The 15,115-nt window shown below is 44.9% G+C and overlaps 1 protein-coding gene across 1 annotated transcript; it reads left to right on the top strand.

Annotated features, from left to right (window-relative positions):
• Positions 1 to 7,407: 7,407 nt before the first annotated feature.
• LOC124706831 (vesicle-fusing ATPase-like) lies at positions 7,408 to 15,115 on the top strand. Its single transcript, XM_047238500.1, has 21 exons — positions 7,408 to 7,610; positions 8,350 to 8,445; positions 8,523 to 8,607; positions 8,691 to 8,741; positions 8,930 to 9,100; positions 9,203 to 9,357; positions 9,436 to 9,544; positions 10,012 to 10,111; positions 10,204 to 10,259; positions 10,947 to 11,012; positions 11,096 to 11,178; positions 11,772 to 11,905; positions 12,237 to 12,447; positions 13,274 to 13,405; positions 13,482 to 13,542; positions 13,623 to 13,682; positions 13,859 to 13,917; positions 14,007 to 14,094; positions 14,213 to 14,335; positions 14,508 to 14,573; positions 14,663 to 15,115. Exons 1-21 carry the CDS (start codon positions 7,438 to 7,440, stop codon positions 14,804 to 14,806), a joined length of 2,223 nt encoding a protein of 740 aa, XP_047094456.1. The 5' UTR covers positions 7,408 to 7,437; the 3' UTR covers positions 14,807 to 15,115.

The raw sequence follows: 15,115 nt of genomic DNA, 5'->3' as shown, positions 1-15,115 counted from the left end.
CAATGGGCCTGCCAAAGATGGTACCCGGGGTTTACTAAAGGCCCAGGACTCGAAGAATAAGAAGACTTGGAAGCCCATTTAGTGTTAAGGAAAGATAGTTTGTATCAGGAAAGATAGAGATTTGAAATCTTACGGGTTGGGTATGAAACCCTCCCGAACTCTGTAACTTGTGTATTACGAAACCCTCGGCTCCACCCTCTATATAAGGGGGAGTCGAGGGACAAAGAAAGGATCGAATCTATTGTCAACAGAACCCTAGTTTTCATAATCGTCGAGTACTTTTCGGCTGAAACCTTCGAGATCTACTTGCCCTCTACTTCTAGCAAAACCCTAGTCTACAATCTGTAGGCATTGACAAATTAATCCTTTGTCAGCCGCGATGGAGATGGGTTTGAAGGATATACACATAATGTGTTTCTGAATCGGCCTCGTGTGTGAATTTGGGCTGGATTGCCCGTGTATCTGTACATTATGGTAGATCGCATGTTAGTTTAGAATTAAGAGATAGAGTTTGGCTCGCATACGCTTAGGTTTATTCCAAAGATAGAAAGTCCACGGACTATAAATATGTATCTAGGGTTATTGAGAAAGGAGGACGATCACGTTCACAACAAACACAATCCAGGCGCATCGCTACCCCTTGTTTCGAGGGTTTCTTCCGGGTAAGCATCATGTTGCCTAGATCGCATCTTGCGATCTAGGCAGTATCTGTTTATTCGCTGTTTGGTGTTGCTCGTACTGAAGCCTTTTTGATGGCGAGTAACACTGTTTATCGTAGATGTCTTAGGGCTTGCATCGATGCTTTTCCGATATATTTGCTTAGCCGTGTTGCCCTCGGATATCTAGCTGTCCTTACACCTATTTTAGGTGTAAGGGCATCATCTTGCTTTATCTTCATTTAGTAGATTCGATCTGTTATAGTTGTTCCTTGTTCTTCGAGGATTAGTTTGATATCTGCATGGTTAGGCCTTGCAAACGGGTTGAACGATCCAGTAGTGCGTAAGGTACGGTTTGCCGATCCAAGAAGGGATGTTCCGGGAATCGACTCCGTGTTGGTTTTTAGGCCTCGTTTTGGGTTAGTTTTTCGTTATCTTTCGTATCCGCCGGGCTCAACTACGTGTAGGATGTTCCGGTTATGCGGTGAAAACCCTAAACTGTCGTAGATTGATTTAGCGTAGCATTGATAAAGCAGAACCCCCATGTTATTGTAGATCCATTATGAACCATGGGTTAATCGGCTCTTTGAGCCGATTCACAGGGTAACCTGAGAGCCGATCGAGGCTCATTTAATGTTTACGTGTCTACCATGCAGGAAACTAATTGAAGCAATCCAACACCTTCCTGACCAGGTATAGGTCAGGTGGCACGCCCTTGCAACCGCCAGGACGTGTGCCAGAGCATTGCGGCCGTCGCCCGAGGGACCAGGGCCCACCAGCAGTCCTGGGAGCCTCCCGGCTCTCCGTGTTGCTCGTCGCTGCTCGCCGGTGGGTTTTAGCAGGCAACAAGTGCTGAACCCCGCGTGGGCCTCATGGAGATTCTGTGGCGCATCGGCCCACATGCGCCACAGAAAGGCAAAGTTCTGTGATGCACCACTCGTACATGTTGCTATCTGCATTTTCTGACTTTTTGACCAGAAATATTTTCCTGGTAGCGTCAGAAACTTATAACTTAAAAAGACTTTACTAGCTAACCACACCTGAATGTTGCTCTCTGCTTCATGGTAACAACTAATCTGTGTGTATGATTTACGGGCCGTTGACATTATCTTAAGTGATTGACATGATAGTAACTTTGTAAGAACTCTTTTTGTCAACATTTAAAGGGTCAAAGTTATTCATTGTCTTTTGTATTTGCCAATGCCATCTCTGCAGGTGTTGTTGCGTAGATTCCAGATCACTCCGCAATCTTTCATTGGATGGGGTTCTTGATTTTCCAAACTTGAAAATATGACTGATGCTGATCCACTAGATTTATTTGATGATGAAGATGGTGATGTTGAGGATCAAATGATAACCGGACGACAACAAAATATGTTTGCGGGGAAATAGCTCCACGACGACGTTCCCAAGAGGGTAACGACGCACCACTTTGCCGTCATCGCGATCAAGGTCGAGGGTCTTCACCTGGAGCCCTAACGCGAAGAAGGTACCAACAACAACGCCCCCAAGATGGGACGGTACCCGCAGGCATCGCCGCCGTTAGCATCGAAACATAGAGCTTTCGCTCGTGAAAACCTTCACACACGCTCGCAAGCGGAACGCCCTCTGTCCCCGAGCCTGTCCTTCAACGCCTGATCTGGGAGATGTCAATACAACACACCGCCATCACCAGGGTCTCCCATCACATGCTCCTCGCCACCCAAGTGACCAAAGAAGCCAACCATCCCACTGTTGCGTTGCCCGCCGAAAAGGCAACCTGCACGATCCACCTTCCGAGGTCGTCGCCACGTCATTGATGCGCGTAGATGTACACGTCCGTTGGGAACCCCAAGAGGAAGGTGTGATACGCACAGCATCAAGTTTTCCCTCAGAAAGAAACCAAGGTTATCGAACCAGTAGGAGCCAAGAAGCACGTGAAGGTTGTTGGTGGAGGAGTGTAGTGCGGCGCAACACCAGTGAAACCGGCGCCAACGTGGAACCTGCACAACACAATCAAAGTACTTTGCCCCAACGTAACGGTGAGGTTGTCAATCTCACCGGCTTGCTGAAAACAAAGGATTAAACGTATCGAGTGGAAGATGGTGTTTGTTTGCAAAGAACAAGTAAAAACGATGAGAATGTATTCAGATGTAAAAGAATGGACCGGGGTCCACAGCTCACTAGTGGTGTCTCTCCAATAAGATAACTAACATGCTGGGTGAACAAATTACAAAGTGGCAATTGACAAATAAAGATTCAATACATATCAATGATGATTACTATGCGATTTAATCGTGGCATTACGACAAAGTACATAGACCGCTATGCAGCATGCATCTATGCCTAAATAATCCACCTTCAGAGTTATCATCGAACCCCTTCCAGTATTAAGTTGTAAACAACAGATAATTGCATTAAGTATGGTGCGTAATGTAATCAACACAAATATCCTTAGACAAAGCATCAATGTTTTATCCCTAGTAGCAACATCACATCCACAACCTTAGAACCTACCGTCACGATTCCAGATTCAATGGAGGCATGAACCCACTATCGAGCATAATTACTCCCTCTTGGAGTTACAAGTATCAACTTGGCCAGAGCCTCTACTAGCAAGGGAGAGCATGCAAGAACATAAACAACACATATATGATATATTGATAATCAACTTGACATAATATTCTATATTCATCGGATCGCGCCAAACACAACATGTAGCATTACAAATAGATGATCTTGATCATGTTAGGCAGCTCACAAGATCTAAACAATGATAGCACAAGCGGAGAAGACAACCATCTAGCTACTGCTATGGACCCATAGTCCAAGGATGAACTACTCACGCATCAATCCGGAGGCGGGCATGATGATGTAGAGCCCCTCCGGTGATGATTCCCCTCTCCGGCAGGGTGCCGGAGGCGATCTCCTGAATCCCCCGAGATGGGATTCGCGGCGGCGGCGTCTCTGGAAGGTTTTCCGTATCGTGGCTCTCGGTACAGGGGGTTTCGCGACGAAGGCTATTTGTAGGCGGAAGGGTAGGTCAGGGGCGACGCGAGGGGCCCAGACCACAGGGCCGCCCGGCCAGGGCCTGGGTCGCGCCGCCCTATGGTCTGGCCACCTCGTGGCCCCACTTCGTTATCCCTCCGGTCTTCTGGAAGCTTCGTGGAAAAATAGGACCCTGGGCGTTGATTTCGTCCAATTCCGAGAATATTTCCTTACTAGGATTTCCGAAACCAAAAACAGCAGAAAACAAGAATCGGCGCTTCGGCATCTTGTTAATAGGTTAGTGCCGGAAAAGGTATAATAATGCTGTAAAGTATGTATAAAACATTCAAGTATTGTCATAAAAGTAGCATGGAACATAAGAAATTATAGATACGTTTGAGACGTATCAGTCATCCCCGAACTCGAGCCCATCACACAACCAACAACACACCATAAGGCTGATGTATCTAGCGAGGTAGTTTAGCACTAGAACCTACAACCAGCTGGTCACACAACAACTAAAGGTAGGGGAACTGCCTCCTTTGCCCAAGACGGTCGCTGTCCGGACGAAGCAGCAGGGCCAATCGGGCCCCAAACTAGGCCCCAATTAGCCTCGCCGCCGCGCTGCTGCGCCAAGGTTGCCGTTGCTGTCTCCCTGCAGCTCGGTGCCGTCCCACCATGCCATTACCGCCAGTACCCCGCCGCCATGCATTGCCGTCCTCCGCATGAGCGGCACCACTGCCGCATCACTCCATTGTCCACCCGGATAGGGGAGCACCACCACCGCGATGCCCGGGGATAACACCAAATCATTGTCGACGCAGCGCCGCCGCTGGCCGAGCTCGTCACTGCCGTGGAATCATTGACGAGACAGATAGCCTAGCAGAATGGCCGGAGGTGACGCCGCCAAATCTGGGCCCACATGCCCAAAATTCGGCGCGCACGCGACCGACAAGAGTTGATAGCAGAGGGCGCGCGGCGAGCAGGGCGGACGCGGCACCTCCACAACGTCTGCAAGCTACCCCGCGCTCCACCATCACAACCTAGATCAGGCCCGCCCGGTTGCCACTAGATGCAGGCCCACATGCCCCGATATGGCCGCCGCCAACGCCTCGGCTATCCACAACCACCGGACGCCCTGCTGCACTGCGTGTGGCCACCGACGCGCCATCCTCACCGCCGCTCGCCTGAACCTACCGGAAGGCTCCACCGCCACCCAGCCTGCACAGCTACCACAACGTCGTCCACCCAGTGTCGACAATTTAGCATGCGGTTAAGGAAGAGCCTACCGCTGGCACTGCGTGGGCTTTGTCCGGCGGTGCTCGCCGACAGCGGCGGGAAGGAGGGGAGGAAAAGGGGGTCAAGCGAACTAGGGTTAAGAGGCACCCGGTTGCCTGCGGGAGACGATGTGGACGCTTCGTGAAGTGTTTTTCTCCATGATATCCCTAATGCCTTTTAATACATCGGAATTTGGCGAACACTTTTCCTCCAATGAGTACATGCTGAAATATCTGTGTGCTGCTGGGACAAAGTAGGCCATGATTGGCATGTAATGCCTTTGTGAGTATCTAGCTGATCTTTGTCTTGCAATTGTTGAAAACACATTTTGTGAATGTGTTCCTCAATTCTTGAAAACTGGAACTTACACAGAAATTTGATGTGTTGCTGAAGTTGATTTTATGCACAAATGATCTTTGAGCAAATCAGGGGCTGAGGTTTGTCTGCCAACCCATAGAGCATCTCCAGTCGCGTCCCCAAACCATCCCCCAAAGAGATTTGAGGCGCGCTGGATAAAAAAACGTTCCTAATCGCGTCCCCCAAAGCTTCTTTTTGTTCGGCGCGCCCCGATACGGTGTCCGGTGCCCCGAGCCCGTCCTCGCCCCACAGGGGACGCTCCGGGCACGCCGGACACAACAAAAAGCAAGGCGGGCTCCCACATGTCGGCGACTATTTCCATAAACCGTTGGTTCGCGCCTTTTTTCTCGTCGCTCCTTCCCTCCCGCGCCTCCCACCCCTCCGCCGCCGCTGGATTTGCCGGCCGTTTCAACGACTGATCTCTTCTGAGAGTCGGCACCGTCATCGCGGCTGGCACTCTCGCCGGTCGTTCCGCCGCTGCCGCTTCGCCAGCGCGTCCCAGAACGCGATGTCAAATCCGCCCCACCTCCGCGCACACAAGGTGCTCGACGACTTGCCAGGTAGGCGCGATTGGCCGCTGTCCGTTGCCTCGTCTGCCGCGGCGCAATTTTAACCATTGATTTTGCTTCAGACATGGATAGTGATGAAGAGATGCTTGCCCTACAGCTGGAGGACGAGCAAGCCTTCAACGACGACCTTTGGGAGCATTTGCTGATCATCGTGTCCCTCCAGGACGTGCTTGACGCCGAGGCGGAGAAGAGGAAGAGGCCGCGCCGCGGAGGATCAAGGCCGGGGAGAAAGAAGTCGAAGCCCCGACAGAGGATGGAGGGGCATACCATGTTGCACAACGACTACTTCGCAGATGACGCAACACATGCCGACAATTTTCGGTGCCGGTATAGGACGAGCAAGGGTCTGTTCATGAATATCCTACACGGCATTCGAAAGTTTGACCCCTACTTCAAGCTCAAGCACACGACGCTGTAGGTGTTGTCGGGTTCTCGCCGATTCAGAAGTGCACCGCCGCCATGAGGATGCTTGCATACGGAGCACCTGGCGATACACAAGACGACTACCTTCGCATGAGTGATTCTACTGCCATTGAGTGTATGTGCAAGTTTTGCCGAGCTGTGGTGGAAAAGTTTGGCAAATACTACTTGAGAGGACCAACTGAGGAAGAGACTACAAGGATCATGACACAAAATGCTGCCAGAGGATTCCCTGAAATGCTTGGAAGCATCGATTGCATGCACTGGTCATGGAAGAACTGCCTGTTTGCTTGACAAGGTATATAAAAAGGGCGTCATGGATATTGCAGTGTGGTGCTTGAAGTTGTGGCATATTATGACATGTTGATTTGGCATTTTTTTCTTTGGCATGGTGGGATCACACAATGACATCAATGTGTTGTAGCAGTCACCGGTGTTCAGCAGACTAATGGAAGGGCATGCTCCACCATGCAACTATGAGATCAATGGCCACCAATATATCAAATTTTATTATCTAGCCGATGGTATATATCCAAAATGGACCAGTTTTGTCAAAACAATCTCGGCTCCATCAAGTCAGAAGAATTCCCACTTTCCTACACGACATGAGGCTTGCATGAAGGATGTCGAGCGGGCATTTGGTGTGCTTCAACCTCAATTTGCAATTATCCGGTACCCTGCTCTAAGCTGGTCTCACGACCAAATGTGGGAGGTGATGCAGACTTGTGTGATCATGCACAACATGATCATCGAGGATGACCGCAAGAATCATGCCAGGAGACATATTGGTCCCTATAAGTGTGAGGGCCCTCTTGCGAAGTTTGATCATGAGTTGCCTGCAGATTTTGTTAATCTGAAGAAGACGGTTCAATTGAATAGGAGTAGTACATCACTGTAACACCTGTTAAGTCGAAGTGGATGCCTCCGATACGATGCAGCCTTGAGGGAATTATTAGGCATAGCCAGCTAGGAGGACCCTGACCAATAGATCGTGTCCACGAGTGCCTTCAGACCGAAGCAACGCAAAAACACCCAAGACAGGAAAGAGGCTTCGAAATCAATCACCCCTCCTCGCTCAATTTCAGCTTCGCATCGCACGGTTGGCTCGCTCGAACCTCGAAGTCCTCCTCTTCCTCCCCGCGGCGCACGACCTCCCCACCCCGAGATCTCTCTCCCGCTGCGGCGCGGCCATGGCGGGGAGGGGCTACCAGGGCGGCGGCGGCGCCACCGCCACCATGGCGGTGGTCAGCACGCCCAGCCAGGAGCTGGCCCTCGCCAACTGCGCCTACGTCTCCACCGCCGACATCCGCCGCTTCCCCAACGCCCTCGCCCTCGTCGGCGACGTCCTCGTCTTCGCCCTACGATATCCTTTTTTTTTTCTCCTCCTTCTTCCCGCGATCTCGCCCCCATGAGATCTCTCCTCCGAAAGCGAGCCGGCGCCGCGCGCTGATCTGATCCGCTGCTCGGCCCGGCTCGAAATCCCGGAGGGTCTAGACTAGAGAGCTGCGCGCTTCTGTTTCCGGTCGCCGTAGCCGTTTGATCTCGTCTCTGTGGCGATCCCGTTTTTCAAAATCGCGATGCTGGTGTTTTGGAACTTCTGGCGTCCTAGAATTTAATCTAGGGGAACAATGCGGTGCTATTTTTTTCTTGCTCTAGATGGTAGATGGTGCAATCATAGTGTGTGTTTTGCTAAACTGCACCTCTGGTCGCCTGCTAAGGTAGCACAATTTAGATAGTAAATGTAATTGCCATTTATTTAGGATGTGGAAGCCATTATTAATGATGGATTGAATTTTCAGTCACCATTCGTTTTTATTACAGCATGCATCTATAATACCACTTAACTCAAACACAATTTCTAGATACCACACCAGCGTAGGGGGTTTAGTTCTGCTCTGTTCTGCTGGGATCGCCATAGCGTGGGTTTCAGATGTTATTGTTCTGAAGCCGCCTTACCTTGGTTATAGTCACATCCTGTTTTCTCAACTATGATAGGCTTTCATGTGGAATCCTATGGAGCTTTAATGATATTATTCCGTGCTGTTTTTTCCTTCTGAATTGTAGTATGTTTCTTTAATGTTTGATCCTTAATGAATATCTACTGCCCACGATGCTGTTGCTGGGGGGAGCATCGCGTTGAACGCCATTCAGCGCAGGCAGGCAAAGGTTTCTGCTGGGGATTCCATCACTGTTAGCAGGTAGGATGTTCAACTGACGACTGAAATCGTTTTTTATCTATTTATTCTGCGTTGCCTTACAATTTGTTTCTGTCCAGTTTTGCTCCTCCTGATGGTTTCAAGCTGGCATTGCTCACACTAGAGCTAGAGTATACCAAGGCGAGATCCAACCGAGCTGAGGATGTAAGTTCACTGGAAAGTTTACGATTAGAGGTTCATTATTGCTTTATTTGCATGGTTTGACTTGCATGAATGTGCCTTTGCAGCTGGATGCTGTCTTGCTTGCCCAACAACTCCGCAAGAGATTTATGGATCAGGTATGGCATAATCAGTTAGTATTGTGTCTGTGAGTAGAACCGGTATAAATCCATTATGCATGTTATATTGTTATATGATGTTCACGAGATGTCTCGTACGCGTGATTAGATTGAAAATGTATGTGATTCAACTAGAATACCACTTCCACTTGTGTGCCCATAATGGTGACCTGTGGGGTTGTTTACAGGTCATGACGACTGGGCAACGAGTGCCATTCGAGTTTTATGGAACAAACTATATATTCACCGTCAATCAAGCTTTGCTAGAGGGTCAAGAGAGTTCCACGCCGTTGGACAGAGGATTCCTTTCAAGTGATACATACATCATATTTGAGGCTGGTCCTAATTCAGGAATTAAGGTTCTTCTATGTTCTTATCAGCTGTTCTATTGATAATTTATGTGATGAGCTTTTTTTTTGTCTTGTGAAAACACCATAATATGACCCATTTATCTGATGTAGGTCATCAATCAAAAAGAAGCAGCTAGCAGCAAGCTTTTCAAACATAAAGAGTTTAACTTGGAAAAACTAGGAATAGGTGGGTTAAGTAATGAATTCACAGACATTTTCCGTAGGGCATTTGCTTCAAGAGTGTTTCCTCCTCATGTTGTTAACAAGTAAGTACCATACCTGCTTCTTTAATTTTGTACTATACAAGTAGTAGATGATGTTGTACTCACAACTGAATACTGTAGATTGGGCATCAAACACGTCAAGGGTATGTTGCTGTATGGGCCTCCTGGTACTGGCAAAACCCTCATGGCCCGTCAGATTGGAAAACTGTTGAACGGAAAAGATCCCAAGGTATGGATATTTTTATTGGGATGGAGCATCGTTTTGGTACTTGTCTAAATATTTGTGTATTGCCGCCTATTGTCTAGTTCATACTTATATGTATATATTTGAATTCTGTAAGACCCTGTACGAATTTGTGAAGATTACATTAAAACATTGGCTTTGGACAAAGTTTTGGAAGGAACAGCAGTGATAATGAGTTGTTTTTAATTATTTTTGCGGTGCTCAGTTCTCTTGTTTTAAAATCAGTTCAGTAAAGAAACTGTGTATCATAGTCCATTTTATACTGAGTAACTTTCATAACATCATACTAATTCATTTATTGTAGCACAGGTATCAGTAGTCACTAGTCTGTAATATGTATTCTGCCAACACTATAATGCCAGATACCTGTCAATCATGTTTACTTGATGTTAAATACCTCTTCTGTGAAGTTTGTTGTTGTTGATGTTAAATACCTCTTCCCAACCTCACAGATTGTGAATGGACCCGAAGTGTTGAGCAAATTTGTTGGAGAAACGGAGAAGAATGTAAGAGATTTGTTTCTTGATGCTGAAAATGAACAGAAGGCACAAGGTACGATATCTCATCAATAGAAGCATTCTCATACTTCTGTGTGGGGTGAACCCTCTCCAACACTTACTTTTTGTGCCACCTTATCAACACAGGTGATCATAGTGACCTCCACGTTATCATTTTTGATGAAATTGATGCTATCTGCAAGGTGCGTTCTGTTGACTTTAATTCTGACCATCATTTATATATACTCATTTGCCTAGGACTTTGTCAACACGCCAGAACAATTAGCTTGTGATTTTCACTAGTCACTAGATAGTGCACATGTCTTTTCTTATCAACTTGGATTTCAATGGAGTTTAAGAGGTTACTAGTGTATTTTGCCCCTGATCAACATGACAACATGAATAGTTCTCTAGTGTGTGCTGCGACAGTGGTTAATAGTGTATTACACCCTGGGTAGTGGGTAATGGTGTATTACACCCTGGCTAGAGAGTATCTCATAACTTGTGTTTGTAATAGATTCTTGTATATACCATTTGGTTTTTGGTTCTCCAAAAAAGAATATACTCCTACCATATACCACCATCTTGTTTGGTTCTCAAAAAAAAAAAAGATACTCCTAACATATAACATTTGATTTGGTTCTCAAAAAAAAGAAGATAGTGTTTGATTTTCATGAAACCAATGATATGCTTATATCCTCTGTATTTTTCTTCGGTTATGTTTAAGATTCCACAGCAAACACTTTCATCTCTTCGAGAACTCTTTACCTTGCAATTTTATCCAAGTGCACATGCCATCATATCGTAATTTTACATCATATATGTTGGCTCCAGTTTTATTCAAAATAATAGCCAACTTTGCCTATATTAATGAAACTCTGGTTGTGCAGTCTAGAGGATCTAGCAGAGATGGTACAGGGGTACATGATAGCATTGTAAATCAGCTTCTCACAAAGGTACTTTCTCCTAGAATTTGAACTACTTTATGTCCTTTGGTTATATGTATTATTGACTTCTGTCCAAACTCTCAACTCTATAGATAGATGGTGTTGAGGCATTGAATAACGTGCTGCTTATTGGAATGACCAATCGTAAGGATTTGCTTGACGAAGCTTTATTGAGGTATGACCCATGTTGCCTGAAGAACAGACTCATCTAGCAAATGTGACATTAGTAGCTCCAAATGCATGGCACTTAAACAAATGAGTTTCCTGACAAGACAAACTGATCTAGCAAATCTGTCATTATATGCATACTCCATCAGTCCCTATTTAAGTGGCGTGCATCTATGTCCAACCTAGATCATTAATTTGAATAACAAAATATATGTTGCTTCCTCTGTTCCCTTTTATAAGACGTTTTGGCAGGCTTAATTGGCTTGCCAAAATGTCTTATAAAAGGCAGCGGAGGGAGTATATACTATAAAAATTCTTATCATTGAATTCGTATTCGATTTTTTTTTGAATGCTATATAATTGTTGTAATAAATATCTCATATATTATTAGTTTATTTTTTGGTCAATGAAAAATCACGGAAAACGAGGGCACCACCTAAATAGGGACGGAGTTAGTAACTAGGCAATTCACAAGAGAAGCTTCTTACTTCTTAGTCACTCTTGTGGACTTGCAAATAGATGGCTCCACCATATTCTCTTTTGTTAGTTCAGCTCTCTGCCTCTGTGTATTTTTATTGATGTTTCTTACGCCTGTTGCAGACCGGGACGACTGGAAGTTCATATTGAGATAAACCTGCCTGATGAGAATGGCCGTTTGCAAATTCTTCAAATTCATACAAGCAAAATGAAAGAGAGCTCTTTCCTTTCTCCAGATGTTAATCTTCAAGAGCTAGGTATGTTTTTTTGTGTGAATTATAATTGTTTGTGGCATTGTGTTATTATAGCAAAAGATGTCTTTTCTATCATGGAGCGGTTAGTTTATTAGTTGGCTATGTTATGCTCGTGCAATTATCCGTACTTCAGTGATCTGGTTATTTTTTCTTAAAAAAGTGACTGCTGTTAGCAAATAGGGATGCTTCCTTTAGCACTCAATGGCATTTGTTTTGCAGTCTGATATTTTAGTATGATTAACTAGGGATTTGCGAATTGGGAAGTTCTTCAGCATGATATTGATTCATAATTGTGAAAATCACATCCAAATGACACATGATCTTCTGAATGCAGCTGCACGGACAAAGAACTACAGTGGAGCAGAGTTGGAAGGTGTTGTTAAAAGTGCAGTTTCATTTGCTTTGAACCGGCAGATAAGCATGGATGACCTCACTAAACCTTTGGATGAGGAAAGTATTAAGGTTACTATGGATGATTTTGTGAATGGGCTTCATGAAATTACTCCCGCATTTGGTGCTTCGACTGATGACCTTGAAAGATGCAGGTGCGTCTTCTGAATTCTGATATCTTACATACTCCCTCCGGTCCTAAATATAAGCCATATAGTTTTTGGCATGGAAATTAAGAAACACACTTTTGGGAAAAATTACACCTTGTTTGGTTAGGATTAACCTAGGCAATTAACGTGAGCTAATAGAGGACTTTGCATAAGCTAAGAAAACATAACCGAATCACTAAAAATATTTCCATACAAGTGGGGCAACGTAGTAAACCTTATATTATGGAATTTTTCTCAAAACACTATATGGCTTATATTTAGGACCGGAGGGAGTATTAATTTTACAATATGATTCCCATCAGCGCGAATTTTAAAGTGACATAATTAGTTTCTTCTTGGCGTATTCCTGGGTTCAGCTCTTGTTACATGATACTTCTATGCGTCCTTTGGAATTTTTGCTTGTAAATATTTATGGTCAACATTGGCTAGTGCCTATGGGCATTGTCATTCTCCTCCCTTAATTCAGCAATTCATGGGTTGAGCTTTATACAGTCATTAGTTAGCTTAATAGGAAAATTCTTTTTTCCTTCGGGTAACTCTACAATTGATGAATGCCAATGTCATGCTCACTTTGATATTTGACTAAAACAAACCACATGGTTGTAGCTTTGTGCCATATAAGATTTGATATTTGACTAAAAGAAACCACATGCTTATAGCTTTGTCGGCCAGATAAGAAAATCTTATTTTGTGGATGAGCTCAAAGCATCTTGGATTTAAAATTCCTTACCCTCCTGTATCTCCTATTCTGTCTTCAGTGTGCCTCCGTATTTACTGCAATTTAATGTTTCGTTGTTCTATTGTTTTACAGATTACGTGGTATTGTTGACTGTGGCAAGGCACATAAGCACATTTTTCAGAGAGCTATGCTTCTTGTGGAGCAAGTTAAAGTTAGCAAAGGTAGCCCACTTGTGACCTGTCTCTTGGAAGGTCCTGCTGGAAGGTAAAGTCTCCAAAGCACATATGTGTTGTCCTTGAAAATATTGGTGGAACCTCATTTCACATTAATTGCTTTTCAGTGGCAAATCGGCTTTGTCAGCCACTGTTGGCATTGACAGTGATTTTGCGTATGTCAAAATTGTAAGTTTCTTTTCTTCTGGTTCCCGTCACCCTCTATTGCAAATTACACGGTCGCATACTAATTCTGGTTTTTACTTCAGATATCGGCAGAGACAATGATTGGTTTCAGTGAAAGCAGCAAGTGTGCACAGATTTGCAAGGTCAGGGATGTTCTTGATATAATGCATTTGCTAGTTAGTTAATACATGGAATAATCTATTTGAATTGTGTATCCTCTTTATTGTTCCTGCTTACTCCTTTTGTAGTTATGCTGATTGCTTCCTGTATGCTTTCACATAACTGTATTGAGGTGAAGTATCTTGTTGTGATGGTACAGGTTTTTGAGGATGCTTACAAATCTCAGTTAAGCATCATAATTCTTGATGACATTGAAAGGTACTAGAACCTTAAAGCTACAAAAGTTTGGTGACATCTATCCTTTCATTTTGATTGAAGTCTTTGGTGGCTCTTGTATGATCATTTAGGTTACTGGAGTATGTTGCCATTGGACCACGTTTTTCAAATTTGATCTCACAAACTCTTATGGTCCTCCTCAAAAGGGTTCCTCCTAAGGTTTGCACAATAACATTTTTTTTGTTCAGTAGCACTAGTATTCTTGATTCTTTTGTCTGCAAAACAGCTTTGACCTGACTTCTGTCTTTGAATCGCATGTATCTCTTGTGTTTTGCAGGGCAAGAACTTGCTTGTTATCGGAACAACAAGTGAGGTGGGATTTCTAGAATCCGTTGGTATGTGTGATGTGTTCTCGGTGACCTACCATGTCCCCAAACTCAAGAAGGAGGATGCTGCAAAGGTAAGATTTAATTACTATGAGACATATATTGAGGGCTATATATGAAGATACTGGAGCGTTTCACCACACTGGCACTGTGGCAGAATTCTTCACCTCTGTAATATATATACATTGCGGCTCTGACATTGTTTGGAATTTTACTCCCTACTAAGCTTATATGACTTCTATGCAGGTGTTACGACATCTCAATGTGTTCGAGGAAGGAGACATTGAATCAGCAGCAGAAGCGCTGGATGATGTATTCTTTCGTTCTAATGTTATCATATTGTTCCCCTTGAACAAAAACCTTCTTTGCTCAAACTCTTACAATCCTCTCGACAACTGCAGATGCCGATCAAGAAGCTGTACACTCTTGTCGAAATGGCTGCGCAGGGGCCATCAGGGGGAAGCGCGGAGGCCATTTATTCCGGGGAGGAGAAGATAGACCTCAACCATTTCTTTAGCATCTTGAGCGACATCATCCGCTACTGATGACACATACGTCTGAGAAGGACCCTGCCTCCACTATAGGAATTTGCTTAATCCATTTCCCCCAGCTTGCTATTTTCACAGGGTAGAGGAGAGTGGTTTGGTTTAACCGTGAGTAGCCTCTTTCGTTGTCACATTTCAGCGGGAGTTGTCTTTTTGCTATGCTTCTGTTGATATAAACATTCTGTATGCTGAGATCACGAGGGCTTGTTTGGTTTGAGATCTGGACACCTGGAATAGCTAGGGGTAATTTTTTTGCATGGCCAGGAGTTTTAAGTGGTGTTTGGTTTGTGGTGAAGAGTTCTATTGTTA

This window comes from Lolium rigidum, chromosome 4, assembly GCF_022539505.1.
Source record: "Lolium rigidum isolate FL_2022 chromosome 4, APGP_CSIRO_Lrig_0.1, whole genome shotgun sequence".
Lineage (NCBI taxonomy): Eukaryota > Viridiplantae > Streptophyta > Magnoliopsida > Poales > Poaceae > Lolium > Lolium rigidum.
This window is presented reverse-complemented; position numbering and strand designations above follow the sequence as displayed.